The 17,727-nt window shown below is 41.3% G+C and overlaps 1 protein-coding gene across 2 annotated transcripts in view; it reads left to right on the plus strand.

Annotated features, from left to right (window-relative positions):
* zbtb21 (zinc finger and BTB domain containing 21) overlaps positions 1-17,288 on the plus strand; it is a 62,178-nt gene extending 44,890 nt beyond the window's left edge. For both annotated transcript variants that reach the window (XM_087992482.1, XM_087992483.1), the window contains one exon: positions 12,297-17,288. In XM_087992482.1, coding sequence (XP_087848608.1) covers positions 12,297-15,563 — 3,267 coding nt within the window. In that variant the 3' untranslated portion in view covers positions 15,564-17,288. The remainder of the gene's footprint in view (positions 1-12,296) is intronic.
* Positions 17,289-17,727: the final 439 nt, after the last annotated feature.

Here is a 17,727-nt window from a genome sequence, read left to right on the forward strand (position 1 = left end):
ATCTGCCATGCATCTGACCACTCACCTAACTTGTCTAGGTCACCCTGTAATCTCCTCACATCCTCATCACATTTCACCCTGCCACCCAGCTGAGTATTATCAGCAAATTTGCTAATGTTATTACTAATACCATCTTCTATATCATTAACATATATTGTAAAAAGCTGCGGTCCCAGTACTGATCCCTGCGGTACCCCACTGGTCACTGCCTGCCATTCCGAAATGGTGCCGTTTATCACTACTCTTTGTTTCCAATCAGCCAACCAACTTTCAATCCAAGTTAATACTTTGCCCCCAATACCATGCGCCCTAATTTTGCTCACTAACCTCCTATGTGGGATTTTATCAAAAGCTTTCTGAAAGTCCAGGTACACTACATCTACTGGATCTCCCTCTAACATCTTCAGAGTTACATCCTCAAAAAATTCTAGAAGATTAGTGAAGCATGATTCCCCCTTCATAAATCCATGCTGACTCTGACCTATCCTGTTCCTACTATCCAGATGTGTCGTAATTTGATCCTTTATAATAGACTCTAGCATCTTTCCCACCACTGAGGTCAGACTAACTGGCCTATAATTTCCTGCTTTCTCTCTCCCACCTTTCTTAAAAGGTGGTACAACATTAGCCACCCTCCAATCCGCAGGAACTGATCCCGAATCTATCGAACTCTGGAAAATAATCACCAATGCATCCACAATTTCTCGAGCCACCTCCTTCAATACCCTGGGATGTAGACCATCAGCCCCGGGGGACTTATCAACCTTCAGACCTAACAGTCTCTCCAACACCAATTCCTGGCAAATATAAATTTCCTTCAGCCACTGTTACCTCAAGGTGATTGCTTGTGTCTTCCCCAGTGAACACAGATCTGAAGTACCAATTCAATTCTTCTGCCATTTCTTTGTTCCCCGTACTATATTCGCTTGTTTCTGTCTTCAAGGGCCCAATTTTAGTCTTAACTATTTTTTTGCCTTTCACAAACCTAAAAAAAACTTTTACTATCCTCCTTTATATTATTGGCCAGTTTACCTTCGTACATCATCTTTTCTCTGCGTATTTCCTTCTTCGTAATCCTCTGTTGTTCTTTCAAAGCTTCCCAGTCCTCAGTTTTCCCACTTATCTTTGCTATGTTATACTTTTTCTCTTTTGACTTTATATGTTTCTTAACTTCCCTCGTCCGCCACGGCCACCCATGCCTCCTCCTAGGATCTTTCTTCCTTTTTGGAATGAACTGATCCTGCAACTTCTGCATTATACACAGAAATATCCGCCATTGTTCCTCCACTGTCATCCCTGCTAAGGTATTGCACCATTGAACTTTGGCCAGCTCCTTCCTCATAGCTCCATAGTTCCCTTTATTCAACAGAAATATTGTCACTTCCGATTGTACCCTCTCTCTCTCAAATTGCAGATTGAAGCTTATTGTATTATGGTCACTACTTCCCAATGGCTCCTTCACTTCGAGGTCCCTGACCAATTCTGCTTCGTTGCACAATACCAGATCCAGAATTACCTTCTCCCTGGTCGGCTCCAGCACCAGCTGCTCTAAGAATCCATCTCTGAGGCACTCCACAAAGTCTCTTTCTTGAGGTCCAATACCATCCTGATTCTCCCAGTCTACCTGCATGTTGAAATCCCCCATAACAACTGTAGTAACATCTTTGCGACAGGCCAATTTCAGCTCCTGATTTATCTTGCATCCGACATCCAGACTACTGTTTGGGGGCCTGTAGATAACTCCCAAGAGGGTCTTTTTACCCTTAGTGTGGATAGAGCTGAGAAATACTGACTCTACATCCCCTGATTCTAGGTCCCTCCCCCCCCCATGCAAGGGACTGAATACCATCCCTTACCAACATGGCCACTCCACCCCCTCTGCCCGTCAGTCTGTCCTTACGATAGCACATGTAGCCTTGAATATTCATTTCCCAGGCCCTGTCCACTTGAAGCCACGTCTCAGTTATCCCCACAATATCGTATCTGCCAATTTCCAAAAGAGCCTCAAGCTCATCCATATTAACTAACCTTTGTTTAAAGGAAGAATTGTATTTCTATCACAATTTTCAAAATCCACGAGAGAACATTAAACTGATGATTTTTATTTTTGTAGAAATCATGGCAGTCAATTTGCAGACAGCAATGTTAGAAATGACCAGATAATCTGTTTTAGGCCTTGGTTGTGGGATAACTAAACAGCAGTGAATGTAACAAATAACCATAGTTTTCTTTTGACTTGTGTTCTCTAACCATCTAACAGAATCACTTGGGGCCTTGATTTAATACCTCAGCCAAAAAAACAATAAAGTATTTCCCCGGTATTGCATTGAAATGTCAGCCTAGATTAGGTGTTTGTCTCCAAGCTGTGGGTCATGACTCCACAACTGTCAGATTAGTGGTCAAATCAAGGTTGACATCTTGGTCTTGGAAAACACGGGACACTCATGAGAGCATAGTACATAGAACCTTACAGCGCAGTATAGGCCCTTCAGCCCTCGATGTTGCGCCGCCCTGTCATACTAATCTGAAGCTCATTCTGGATTAGTGGTGCTGGAAGAGCAAAGCAGTTCAGGCAGCATCCAAAGAGCAGCGAAATCGACGTTTCGGGCAAAAGCCCTTCATCAGGAAGTATTCCTGATGAAGGGCTTTTGCCCGAAACGTCGATTTCGCTGCTCTTTGGATGCTGCCTGAACTGCTGTGCTCTTCCAGCACCACTAATCCAGAGTCTGGTTTCCAGCATCTGCAATCATTGTTTTTACCTCTAACCTGAAGCTCATCCCACCTACACTATTCCATGTATGTCCATATGCCTATCTAATGACGACTTAAATGCACTTAAACTTGGCAAATCTACTACCATTGCAGGCAAAGCATTCCATACCCTTACTACTCTGAGTAAAGAAACTACCTCTGACATCTGTCTTATGCCTATCTCCCCTCACTTTAAAGTTGTGTCCCCTCGTTTGCTGTTCCCATACTTGGAAAAAGGCTCTCCCTGTCCCCCCTATCTAACCCTCTGATTATCTTGTATGTCTCTATTAAGTCACCTCTCAACCTTCTTCTCTCTAACGAGAACAGCCTCAAGGTCCTCAGCCTTTCCTCGTAAGACATTCCTTCCATACCAGGCAACATCCTAGTAAATCTCCTCTGCACCCTTTCCAAAGCTTCCACATCCTTCTTATAATGTGGTGACCAGAACTGTACACAATACTCCAAGTGTAGCCATACCAGAGCTTTGTACAGCTGCAGCATAACCTCCTGGTTCCGGAACTCAATCCCTCCCTTATTAAAGGCCAAAACACTGTATGCCTTCATAACGACCCTGTCAATCTGGGTGGCAACTTTCAGGGATCTATGTACATGGACACCGAGATCTCTCTGCTCATCTGTACTCTCAAGAATCTTGCCATTAGCCCAGTACTTTGCATTCCGGTTACTCTGTCCAAAGTCACAAGTCCTCACACTTGTCCACATTAAACTCCATTTGCCACCTCTTAGCCCAGCCCTGCATCCTATCTATGTCTCTCTGCAACCTACTACATCCTTCGTCACTATCCACAACTCCACCGACCATAGTGTCGTCTGCAAATTTACTAACCCACCCTTCTAAGCCCTCATCCAGGTCATTTATAAAAATGATGAACAGCAGTGAACCCAACACCGATCCTTGCGGTATGCCGCTAGTAGCTGGACACCAAGATGAACATGTTCCATCAACTACAACCCTCTGTTTTCTTTCAGCAAGCCAATTACTGATCCAAACTGCGATGTCTCCCACAATCCTATTCCTCCGCATTTTGTATAATAACCTACTGTGGGAAACCTTCTCGAACACCTTGCTGAAATCGATATACACCACATCAACCGGTTTACTTTCATCTGCCTGTTTGGTCACTTTGTCAAAAAAGTCAATAAGATTCGTTGGGAATGACCTACCCTTCACAAAACCGTGCAGACTGTCCCTGATCAGATTATTCTTTTCTAGATAATTATAAATCCTATCTCTTAACCTTTTCCAACACTCTATCAACAACTGAAGTGAGACTCACTGGTCTGTAATTACCAGGGTTGTCTCTAGTACCCTTTTTGAACAAGGGAACCACATTTGCTATCCTCCAGCCCTCAGGCACTATTCCTGTAGACAATGATGATTTGAAGATCAATGCCAAAGGCTCGGCAATCTCTTCCCTTGCTTCCCAGGGAATCCTAGGATAGATCCCATCCGGCGCAGGGGACTTGTCTATTTTCACACTCTGCAGTATTTCTAATACCTCTTCCTTGTGAACCTCAATCTCTTCTAGTCTAGATGCAAGTATCTCTGTATCTTCCTCGCCAACATTTTCATTATCTATAGTGAACACTGTCGAAAAATATTTATTTAGTGCTTCCCCTATCTCCTCTGACTCCACACACAATTTCCCACTATTATCCTTGATTGGCCCTAATTTCACTTTCATCATTCTTTTATTCCTGACATACCCATGGAAAGCCTTAAGGTTAAACCTGATCCTATCCGCCAACAACTTCTCATGTCTCCTCCTGGCTCTTCTGAGCTCTCTTTTTAGGTCTTTCCTGACTTCCTTGTAACCCTCAGGCACCCTAACTGAGTTTTCACATTTTGTCCTAACATAAGCCGCCTTCTTCACCGGGGATTCCACTTCCTTAGTAAACCATGGCTCACGCATTCTGTATCTTCCTCCCTGCCTGACAGGTACATACTTATCTATGTACCTTAGCAGAAAGATTGTGGAAGTCAGGCATTTTGGAGAGAGTAAAATTATTTTGATTGTTGCTGACTTAGCATGAATTTAGACTTGATGCCCAAAATTCAAAAGAAATTGTCACATAAATGCACTTACAATTATCTATTTTGAAGAAAATGATGAATGAAGTTCGAAATGGAAATTCTATGAATTTTTTTTTAAAAACCAAATGCTAAAGAATACTGGGAAAGTGTATCAAAGCCACTTTATTGGTTTACTGGAATATGGAATTGACACTTGTCCAGGCTCAGTGATCTTTGGTTATATATGACAAGCTTGATTTTATTTTTAATTTCAGAGGAGACCGTGCTAAACAAGGAAATTTATAAGCTAGTTAGTAATTCTGCAGTTGGCAAACTACTAGAGGCTATGTTTCAAAGTGAACTTACAAAGCCTACGGAAATAAGATGAGTCAATTGGGGATGCTTAGCCTGGATTTTTAAGAATCAAGTTGTGTTTGTCTAATCTGAGTTCTTTTGAAGAAAGAGAAAAGAAATGTGGAAATGGTTTACATGGATTAGATTGAATTGGAAAGATTTTAAGATAATATTTGAAATGTGGATGAGCAGAGGGATCTTGGTGTCCATGTACACAGATCTCTGAAAGTTGCCACCCAGGTAAATAGTGCGGTGAGGAAGGCATATGGTGTACTGGCTTTTATTGGTAGAGGAATTGAGTTCCGGAGTCCTGAGGTCATGATGCAGTTGTATAAGACTCTGGTACGGCCGCATCTGGAATATTGTGTGCAGTTTTGGTCGCCATACTATAGGAAGGATGTGGAGGCATTGGAACGGGTGCAGAGGAGGTTTACCAGGATGTTGCCTGGTATGGGAGGAAAATCGTATGAGGAAAGACTGAGGCACTTGGGGCTGTTTTCACTAGAGAAAAGAAGGTTTAGGGGTGACTTGATTGAGGTGTACAAGATGATTAGGGGGTTAGATAGGGTCGACAGTATGAACCTTTTCCCGCGTATTGAGTCGGGTATTACAAGGGGGCATAGCTTTAAATTAAGGGGGGGTAGATATAGGACTGATGTTAGGGGTAGGTTCTTCACTCAGCGAGTCGTTAGTTCATGGAATGCCCTGCCAGTAACAGTGGTGGACTCTCCATCTTTATGGGCATTTAAGAGGGCATTGGATAGGTATATGGAGGATAGTGGGTTAGTGTAGTTTAGGTGGGCTTGGATCGGCGCAACATCGAGGGCCCAAGGGCCTGTACTGCGCTGTATTCTTCTATGTTCTATGTTCTATGTTCTATTTAAGGTAACTTATTACATAAATGGAGGGATATATAAAGAGGAGAAAGCAGGTGACAAAGGTAAAATTAAATCTGTTGAACAGAGTGGAATTTGAAATCAATAGAAGTCTGATATTAAGACCCTATTGTCAGAATACAAGCCTACTGGTTCACCAATGTCCTTGAGGGAAGAGAACTGCTGGTCTGGTCTACATGTGACTTCAGACCCAATGCTGTTGGCTCTTAACTGCCCACCTGGGCAATTAGGAATGATCTATATAAACTTCAGTAAGGCGTTCGACAAGGTTCCTCATGGGAGACTGGTTAGCAAGGTGAGATCTCGTGGAATACAGGAAGAACTAGCCATTCGGATACAGAACTGGCTCAAAGGTAGAAGTCAGAGGGTGGTGGTGGAGGGTTGCTTTTCAGTCTGGAGGCCTGTGACCGGTGGTGTGTCACAAGGATCGGTGCTGGGTCCACTACTTTTTTGTCACTTTTTATATAAATGTTTTGGATGTGAACATAGGAGGTATAGTTAGTAAGTTTGCAGATGACACTAAAATTGGAGATGTAGTGGACAGCAAAGAGGATTACCTCAGATTATAAAAGGTTCTTGAGCAGATGGGCCAATGGGCTGAGGAGTAGTAGATGGAGTTTAATTTAGATAAATGTGAGGTGCTGCATTTTGGGAAAGCAAATCTTTGCAGGACTTATACACTTAATGGTAAGGTCCTAGAGAGTGTTGCTGAATAAAGAGACCTTGGAGTACAGGTTCATAGCTTCTTGAAAGTGGAGTTGCAGGTAGATAGGATTGTGAAGAAGGCATTTGGAATGCTTTCCTTTATTGGTCAGAGCATTGAGTAGAGGAGTTGGGAGGTCATGTTGCGGCTGTACAGGACATTGTTTAGGCCACTTTTGGAATATTGTGTGCAATTCTAGTCTCCTTCTGGCAGAAGGATGTTGTGATACTTGAAAGGATTCAGAAAAGTTTTACAAGGGCGTTGCAGGATTTGAGCTACAGGAAGAGCTGAATAGGCTGGGGCTGTTTTCCCTGGAGTGTCGGAGGCTGAGAGGTGACCTTACAGAGGCTTATAAAATCATGAGGGACATAGATAGGATAAACAGACAAGGTATTTTCCCTATGGTGGGGGAGTCCAGAACTAGACGGCATAGGTTTAGGGTGAGAGGGGAAAGATTTAAAAGGAACCGAAGGGGCAACTTCACTCAGTGGTGCGTGTATGGAATGAGCTGCCAGAGGAAAGGATGGAGGCTAGTACAATTACAGCATTTAAAACTCCTCTGGATGGGTATATGCATAGGAAGGGTTTAGAGGGATATGGGGCAAGTGCTGGCAAATGGGACCAGTTGATGTTAAATAACTGGTCAGCATGGATGAGTTGGACCGAAGTGTTTGTTTCCAGGCTTTACATGTCTATGACTATGACTCAACAAGTGCTGGTCTAACCAGTGATGCCCATATTCGGTGAATGAATTGTAAAAAAAAAAAATGGTTGGTGTTAGAACTCTTTTCATTTAGTATTCAAGTAACTTATCTGGACTTCAGAATTGAGGGAGGAAGATTAAAATTTGAGATGTCAAATTCTGGTATTCACTGAATAATTAAGAGGGGGCATGAGTAAGCTCGCCGGAAGGATACGTAGGAAATGCTGTTGTTTACAGAAATGCCATCTGCTGTAGCTTTGGCTAATTACTTGGGTATCTAATTCCATCTGCAGCGCTTAACCCATCATTTGTTGTATCATTGGAAAACTATGATATGGCTCCCTATTGTGTGATCCACGTTATTAATAGATATAGTAATTGATTGATGCCCCAACTTTGTGAAACATCCGTTGTGACTTCCTTATAATGTAAGCAGTTCACTAGCAATAAAGCCAAGAAATTAAGATATAGATGAGCAATCTAATCCTCCATTTTGGATCTAGAAGTATGGAACAACAAACCAAAAGATAAGACCATAAGACTCAGGAGCAGAAATTAGGCCACTTGAGCCCATGAGTCTGCTCTGCCATTCAATCATGAATGAAGGTCATCCCTTTCCTCTCGGGCTGCACCCTGTCTGTCCTGCTAATGGGAACATCTTCCCAACATCCCACTCTATCCAGGCCATTCATATTCTGAAAGTCATGTTATTAACGTATGCATTGAACTTCATTGATTCACTGAAGATTAAGAGATGGATTTTTTTTTAACCAGGATCTGAGAAGATTAAGGGGCTAGAATATTTTAAATTATGGCAATTAGATAACTGATTAATGCTTTGACTATTAAAGCAGTAACATCAAAGCACAGATTTAGGAAGATGGGAATTCAAGGAGGAATACAAAATAATTATTAAAATAATAATAGTGAATTGTGTAGCCTACTGGCATGATTTTAATTAAATATCTGAAATTATTTCTGAAATTGATAATTATATAAAGAAGCAATTTTTAGAAAGGTAAAAGATTTAGAATAAATGTTTTGCATGGAAGAAAACATTGTTGAGTTGATAAATCATAGTTAAATTTTTCAGCACTAAATAAACTGAAGTCAACTGTGTGCATGTGCTTTGTTTCCTCTTTCATGTTGTTGCTAGAACTCCCTTCACACCTGTCACTCTTATCTACAATGACTTATTAATCTGTTACTCCTAAACTAACTCTGCTGGCGGTCATCCTGGCTTGATCTCCCAACTTCATTCACATTTTGCTTCTGTATAACTGAAATCTGAAGTCCAAAATAAATCTAAAACAAAATTTAAATACTATTTCTTAGTATTGTGTGCCCATTTTTTATATATTTTATCACTGGCAAAGAAACTGCTTGATAGGCGCCCAACCAGCACTTTTAAACTTGCACCTTCCCCAGCACCACTACTATGGCAGCATTGTCTATCATCTCTCTCTAAGATGCATGGCAACCATTTGCCAAGGTTACTTCAACAGCTCTTTCCAAACCTCCAACTCTGTTCTGGATGTGTTTTGGGTCCTGAGTTCAAAGCCTGTCATGGTGGAATTTTGAATTCAATTAAAACCTGGAATTGAGTGTCTCTAATGTTGGCCATGAATCCATTGTCAGTTGATGGGAAAACACATCTGGTTCATTAATGTCCTTTTCGGGAAGAAAACTGACAGTCTTACTTGGTTTGGCCTACATGTGACTCCAGACTCTCAGCAGTGTGGTTGACACGAGGGATGAGCAATAAATTCTGGCCTAGCCGTCCGCATCCTGTGAATAAAAAGAAACAAATTCATATACCATCTAAAGAGGGTTGAGAGGGCAGTGAGCATATGAAAACGACCTGCAAGTTCTCCTCTTAGCCACACACCGTCCTTACTTGAATCTATGAATCTCTCGTACATAAATGTATGAATTAGGAATAGACTATTCTGTCTCAAGCCTGTTTCATCATTCAATAAGATAATGCCAATCTATTTATGTTTCAAATTCTATATTCCCATCTGCCCCTGATAATCTTTGATTCCTTTACTCATTAAGAATCTATCTACCTCTGCTTAGAAATATTTAATAACCTCATCTCCAATGTTTTCTGCAGCAGAAAAGGAAATTCTCCTCATCTCTTCCCTAAAAGGCAACTCATAATTTTATAGCAGATTCCCCCTAGTTCTGGACTGACCTACAAAAGGATATAACCCTTCCACATTCAGGACCTCGTACCTTTCGATCAGGACCTCGTACCTTTCGATCAAGTCACCCCTCTCTTCTAAACTGCAGTGGAAACTAAATCAGTTGTCCAACATTCCTGATAAGGGGCTTATGCCCTAAACATCGATTCTCCTCCTCGGATGCTGCCTGGCCTGCTGTGCTTTTCCAGTGCCATACTTTGACAGTTGTCAAACCTATCCTCTTAGGACATCCCAAACATTCCAGCTGCTTATCTCATAAGCTCCTTTAACCCACCTCAAGTATATATCCTTCCTAAAATAAGGAAACAAAAATTGCAGAGTGTTCGAGATATGGTCTCACATCACAGTATAACTAACCCTAACCCTGTATCATTGAAGGTAAAAACAAAGACTGTACATGCTGGAAACCAGAGTCTAGATTAGAGTGGTGCTGGAAAAGCACAGCAGGTCAGGCAGCATCCGAGGAACAGGAAAATCGACGTTTCGGGCAAAAGCCCTTCATCAGGAATAGAGAGCTTTTGCCCGAAATGTCGATTTTCCTAATTTACTTTAATGTGTAATCCTTGTATTGAATAATAACATTTCATTTGCTGCCTTAATTACCTGCCTCCAACCTAACTTTGTGACTAGTGCACAAGAATACTTATATCTCACACATCTTTGAATTCTGCAATCGTTCTCCACTTAAGGAATACTGTGCTTTTTTATTCTTTCTGTCAAAGGGACTACTGCACGTTATAGAATCCATACAATACAGATAGAGGCCATTCAGCCCAGCGAGATAGCACCGACCCTGCAACCCCACATTAACCTTTGCTAATCCACCGAACTTGCTTATTTTCAGACTGTGGGCAGAACCCACACAGACATGGGGAAACATGCAAACTCCACACACAGTGTCCCTGGTCCCTGGTGCAGCAGTGCAAGCATGCCACCATGCTGCCCATTTTCCCATGTTATATTCTATCTGCCAGATGTTTGCTCACATGGTCAATTTATCTACATCTGTCTGTAACCTCCTTATGTCTTTGCATAATACCTTCTTACCTATCTTAATGTTATTTTTATTCATTTGCTCATCTCCGTCATTGATGTAATTCTGAAATGTTGTGGCCTCCTGCAGTACTTCACTCACCCAATCAAAGATCCATTTATACATCCTCTGCTGCCAGGAGCCAATCCTCTCTCCATGAAATTGTTCATTTCTTTACTTTGAACTTTTCTTTTCTGCATTAACTTTTAACCTGGCACCCTAGCTAACCATTTTGTCATCCTTTCACTGTGTCGCTGGGTAAACATGCTGAAACTCCCTTTCTAACAGCACAGCTACAAAAACTTCAGTTTTTGCTGGGTGAGGCCCAGCAGTGGAGACAGGGACTCCTGATTGCAGTAGGCCCAGAGCAGAGACTCTTGGCATTGATAAGGCAACGGCAGCATGGTATGCCAGAAGTGTGGACTCCTGGCATTGTCAAAATAGCAGTGGAGTCGGGGACACCTGGTTGCAGGGCAAATGTGGGCACAACATGGAACCTGACATCAGTGTGGCGGGCAGAGATGGTGCCGAAAGAATGACAACTTCTTGGATTCCCTACAGTATTGCAACAGGCCCTTCGGCCCAACAAGTCCACTCCAACCCTCCAAAGAGTAACTCACCCAGACTCATTCTTGTACCCTATATTTAAACCTGACTAATGCACCTGACACTATATGGGCAATTTAGCATGACCAATTCACCTGACCAGGACATCTTTGGACTGTCTGAGAAAACCGGAGGAAACCCACGTAGACAGGAGGAGAATGGATTCTTACATTACCGAAACAGCAAAATGCTGTGCATGCTGTCCCATATCCATTATGACAAGCAATATTTGGCAGAAAAGTTTTACCTTCAATTGAACAGTTGATCTTCTTGGTTGTGTAATGGTTGTTGGCTCTCGGACTGTGATTTATGATACATTCAAACCCCTAGCTTAGTTTGCAGTATTGTAATCTCTCCTCAGCTAGTTATTATTCATTGTTGTTGGTGCACAAACTGGGAAAATGTCTTGAAATACTAATTCTCACTTAATACTGATAAATTTATGTGAGCCTCGGGGCAGGGGAATTTGCTTACATTTCCGATTAAACATTTTGTGGGCTAAAGACTACAATGTATTTGAACTGTTTCTGAATTTTTCTTTTTCTTGGATTTATCGAGTCAATCTCTTACTATTTAAACTCTGGTAACTAAGTGTCTTGCAGTAGTATCTGGTACAAAGGTCAAGGTTAGAGTGGTGCTGGAAAAGCACAGCCAGTCAGGCAGCATCCGAGGAGTAGGAAAATCAAAGTTTCGGGCAAAAGCCCTTCTTCAGGAATGAAGGGCTTTTGCCTGAAACGTCGATTTTTCCTGCTCCTCGGATGCTGCCTGACCTGCTATGCTTTTCCAGCACCACTCTAATCTAGACTGTGATTTCCAGCATCTGCCTTTCTCACTTTTGTCTGGTACAAAGGTGTCAAACCTCGCTGTGCTCTTGGAATGCAGATAGGCAAATGTCTGTTGTTTGTAAACCTTCATCTAAAGCTTTTAAAGCATCTTGATGCTTTCATCCTCTTTACATTTGTTATTGATTTCTCCATTTTTGACCTTCATTATTCTGCTGTCTTACAGGTAGAGCAGACAATGGAAGGATTACTTCACTACATCAATCCAGCACATGCCATCTCGCTCCTGAGTGCACTTAACGAGGATCGCCTAAAAGGCCAACTTTGTGACGTTGTCCTAATTGTTGGTGACCATAAATTCCGGGCTCATAAGAATGTTTTGGCTGCTAGCAGTGACTATTTCCGTTCTTTGTTTACCAAGAAAGAGAATGAAAGCCAGTCGGTCTTCCAGTTGGATCTCTGTGAAGCAGCTATCTTTGAGAATATTCTAAATTACATCTATTCCTCATCCCTCTTCATAGAGAAGAAAAGCCTTTCAGCTGTCCATGCTCTTGGTGACAACCTTGGTATCTCTTTTCTGACCAGCATTCCATCACAGACACCTCAGATTTCTTGTGCTCCAAATCCTGTCAAGAAGCATGGCAAAGTTGGTGAAGATGGAAGTAGTGCCCAGCCACGGAGTGTGATTGTGTGTCAGAGTCGCAGTGACCTTGATAAAAGTAATGCTGAATCTGAAGCAAAGGGAGGGGATTCAAGTCAAAAAAAGGGACCATCTGAGGACGATCCAAGTCACAGTTTTAAGTCTTCATCTTTAATGAATGCTTTAAGAGCAAATTCTAATCCTCTGTCCAGGGATGCTGATACAACTCATCTTTTGGATGATAAAGGACAATCTTTGTTAAAAGATATTCATGGAAATTTAGGTAACACTAAATTCTATGCAACTTTCAAATCTCTGGATGATCAAAATAGAATGAGGTTTTGGCCCGATAGGAGAAATTCCATGAGTGTAGATGGCACTTCAAGTTTTACTGGCAATATTTCTGAGGCGAGGCAAAGTCTGACTGATCTCTTGGTAAATGGAAAGCCTTTACCCAAGCCACAACTTTCACCCGCATTTTCATTTCATGGAACTACAGGACATCCATATTCCCAACAAAAAGCTGGGAACACGGTAAATGCTGGCAAAACTGAAGAGAGTAATTTGCTATATTACACCAAAGTAGGGCCTACCGTTCAACCTGGAAGATTGCCACCTAGCAGCCGAAGTGTTGTTAGCAGTGGCCCATTGGTGAAGAGTCTCCTACGCAGGTCATTGTCTATGGATAGCCAAGTCCCTTCCTACTCTTCGTCTCTTGATCTGAAAATGACCTATGGATCACAGATCTGTAAACGGGAACCACTGGAGTTGACTTGTGATGCACCATCCCAGAAGCCATCGATTACAGACTCCATTAAACAGCAGCTTCTAAAGGAAAAGCCAAAGGTTGATCAGTCTTGTCGACCAAGACAACTTAATGTATCTCAGGCTGCTGAAACTGATGCTGTCTCTCTGCCATCAGCTCTTAAAATAAAAACCGAGCCCTGTAGCCCTGCGTCAGATACTTCTGATATAATTACGGTTACAGTAGGAGAAACTTCACCGTCTACCAGTAAGGACTTTGCTGTGAAAAATGTGGAGAGGAACAGAAGAGTATCAATGCTTCCGGTGAAGAGGAGGTTCTTGGCTGAAAATGCAAAACTTTATGAAAAATCAGAAACTTTGCAGCATTCTCCCAACATAGCACAGAGCTTTGAGGAAAGTTCAAGCCCGACAGCAGATGATACTAATCTTGATCTGTCAAAGACTGATGAGAACAAAGATGAATATTCAGAGTCTGAATCAGCAATAACTGGCAAACAGTTCAAGTGCATGACCTGCTTCAAGATATTCCGGTCCACAGCAGGTCTTTTCCGGCATGTCGATATGTATCATAACCCAGATAAGCCATATGTATGTGATATTTGTCACAAGAGATTTCTTACCAATTTCAAAGTTTGGACACATTGCCAAACCCAACATGGAGTAGTTATCAACCCATCAGCAGCTACCAGCTCCAGTCTAGTTCCAGAAGAAAAATTTCAAAAGAAACTGAATGATATGATGCGTGAAAGAGAGATCAAGAAGGCTTTATTTCACAAGTTGCGGCGTCGGCAAATATCATCTCATAGTTACTCAGGGCTGCGGTCAGAACAAGGATTCAAGAAAAATTTGAAATCTGCAACTAAAGGAGTATACATTTGTACTACATGTGGAAAGTTGTTTCGTTTTCTGTCACGTTACAGGCAACACATGAAGACCCACCCAGGTGAGAAGCCCTTTGTTTGCAAACTCTATAACAGGGCTTTCAAAACAAAAGAACAAGTTGTTACTGAAAACGTAAGTGAAGATAATATTGAGCATCAGTGTGAGCATTGTAATACCAAAATGTCGTCATTGGCAGAAAAGACAAAGCATGAGAGAATCTGTAGGAATGTGACTGTGTGCTGCTACTGCAGCCTTAGGTTCTGCTCTAGAGAACTGAAACAGGAGCATGAAAATCAGTGCGAGTATAAGAAGTTAACCTGTCTAGAATGTAAACGTACATTTAAATCATCTTTCAGCATATGGCGTCATCAGATTGAAGTTCACAATGAAAACACAATGGCCCCAGTGGAAAAATCCAATTTGGATCCAATATGTCATAATGGTGTCTTGCCTAAAGAAGTTCAAACTGAAGCAGGAGAGGATGCTATTGTCAGTCCAAGTACATCAAAAGAATATGATGCCTGCAGTGACTCTTCAGAGCCAATGTATGTTGACTCTGAAGATTCTTCTTGCTTTCCTGAAGATTTGAGTATTTCTAATCGGAGAAATACAAGCAGTAACAATAACCATATACCTGATGTAGTTTCCACAAATCCCATTCATCTGGAAGATGTAACATCAGAACCCAACAGTTCTAGTGGGGAACCAGAGGACCTGACATGCAAAGGAGAGCGTGGTCTTTGGCCATGTGAAAAATGTGGCAAGATCTTCACGATACACAAGCAACTGGAGCGTCATCAGGAATTGTTGTGCGCTGTTAAGCCATTTATTTGCCACGTTTGCCATAAAGCGTTCCGTACCAACTTCCGTCTCTGGAGCCACTTTCAGTCCCATATTTCTCAGTCAGCAGACCACCTTGAATTTTCTAAACCTGTGAGGAGCCCTTCCTCTTGTCCACCACCTCCCCCTCCACCACCACCACCACCACCACCACTCCCTGTACCACCCCAGGAGCAGTCTCCTGAACCTGAACCACCCTTAAATAATTCAGACAAGACGGGTAGCCCACAGGCAGCAGATACACTTTTTACCCATGCCCCTCCTCTTGCAGCAGCTACCTTCGAAAGGCCATTCATGTGCAAATTTTGCCGTAGGACTTTCAAAACTGCTTTCAGTCTGTGGAGCCACGAACAGACACACAACTGAAATTAAGATTCAAGTCTCGGATTTATGTGGAATTCCACTAGATTAATCTCTAAAGATAACTTGGAAGCAAGTGTGCCATGGGCGTGGACTGAATGAATATATGACAATATAATGCACAATTTCATTCTCTGGAAGTTTAGGAAAATTGGTTTGGATAAGAAAGGTGAAAGGTAAAATATGAAATTGGTATTACTGATGGAACAAAGTAAAAACCTAGATTTGTTTTTTCAAAAATCACCACACTTGTTACTTGGGTGCTACATTGAAGCATATTTTTTTATATGATGGAAATTTGCCAGTGTTACACAATCATTGCTTTAAATGGGACTGGCCTAATATCATTGAACCAAAACAAGCATTGAAATGGATTCTTTATGATGTGTTTTTAATATTCAGTAATATATGAGGCTTCAGTAATATCATAAAGGCAATTGAACCACATTCACCGGTTCAACCATTTTGATTGACTGGGGGTTCAGTGGAAATGAAGAATGACCATTTTAATCAGTTTTTTTTCCAGCACAGGGATGATGCTGAATGTGGTTTCTACACTAGTTAAGGCCCAAGGTATATCCTGTAGCTCAAGGATCAGTCAGCATGGGCTTACAAGTAATTGGCTCATGGAATTATTGGGGTTTTCTGCAAATAATAGGCCTCAGGCAACCAGCAGATTGGAGACAAAGCTGGAGTTTGAATGTCAGTCACACCTCCCTATTTAGCAGCATGGATGGGAGTCTACTGTAAGCAGAGGTGTCTTAATCAATATGACTTCAAAAGATTATTTTCAGGTCTAGAGGTTATTCTCTTTCATGCTTTGATGCCTGTTCTCATAGTCATCTTGTGATTTTTATATAGCATCTATTAAGGAACAGAACTGTTACTGTAGGAATATAGTGTCCCATTATAGTGTTGGATGCACAGTGATATTCTAGAAACCCTGAACTGTGACCACACCAAAGGTAGAGAACAAATGAGAGTTCTGAACGATGTGAACTAAAACTAAGGAGAAAAGGAAGAAAATGCTATCTCTGAGAATGAAATTAGTTCGCTTCCAGCACTGAGCTATATCAAAAGATGGTGACATTAGTTATACTAGAGAACAGAAGAACAGGTGTAATACAGCACAACCACTCTTGCATCTTAAGTCACCCTTCATATGATGAGTAATTTTGAACTGTCTCCACTTTGGACTTGCTTAACAAGTATGGATAATTTAAAAACAAAATTACAGTAAATTGAAAATGAGTGAAAGACTGATTTGTTAGTAGTGACAGCAATTGACATCAGGGAAGATGTATCTTTCAGAATCATGAGCCAAACATAATGTTGAGGCCGATTTGTAGTAAATAAGTATTTTGTATAATAAATTAATGTAATGGTGAAAGGTAGTGACCCATCAAATGGAGCATTACACTAAGTGTTTCCATAGAATATACTCAGGAAAGGGTAGAGTTCAAAGCAGGAGGGTGGACGACTTAGTGGCCTTTCTATTTATGCCAGGTTCTAAGAATTAAGATTTCCTTAGAATCTGCCATTGGCAAAATTTGTCATCGCAACACCCTCCACACCAGCTCTAAATTATGCTTCATGTAATTAAATTGTTTGTTTATCATGGAATTAATACAAATACATCTGGTTAGCATGTGTTTGGCATTCAAGTATGGACTTTGACAGTATTCTGCTAAAGAGATGAGACTGTATCAACATTAAACTATTATTTCCAAATTGTAGCTTCGGAGTACACCTTGCTTTCTCCCCCCCCCCCCCCCCCCCACCCCCCCATCTGCCCCCCATTATGATTGACATAAATGCTTTGGTATGAGCCTTTCTCACATTTTCAAATTGAAGAAAATAAAACTTTCAGCAACACTGACAGGTCTATTATAAATTATCATCATAAGTACCAGTTTATTGTTCTATTTAATCGTAATATTGCAAGAGAGGCTCATGTAGTTCTGTTTGTTCAGTTTGTTGTAACTAAACATTTCCTTTATAATTTATCATTATTGTAAAAGGCAACAGAGTTTGCAGCACTCAAGTTCATCAACTTTATTTAAATTCTGAAATTTAAGAATTCTGCGCAGTACTGTGAACTGCAAATTGATCACAGCCAAACGATCTTAAAAATTCTATTTCCATTTGGACTTGTCGTTTACTGCAGTAA

Source organism: Chiloscyllium plagiosum, unplaced genomic scaffold (assembly GCF_037043375.1).
Source record: "Chiloscyllium plagiosum isolate Xiang-an unplaced genomic scaffold, Cpla_swu_hap1 HiC_scaffold_12, whole genome shotgun sequence".
In the NCBI taxonomy this organism is placed as follows: domain Eukaryota; kingdom Metazoa; phylum Chordata; class Chondrichthyes; order Orectolobiformes; family Hemiscylliidae; genus Chiloscyllium; species Chiloscyllium plagiosum.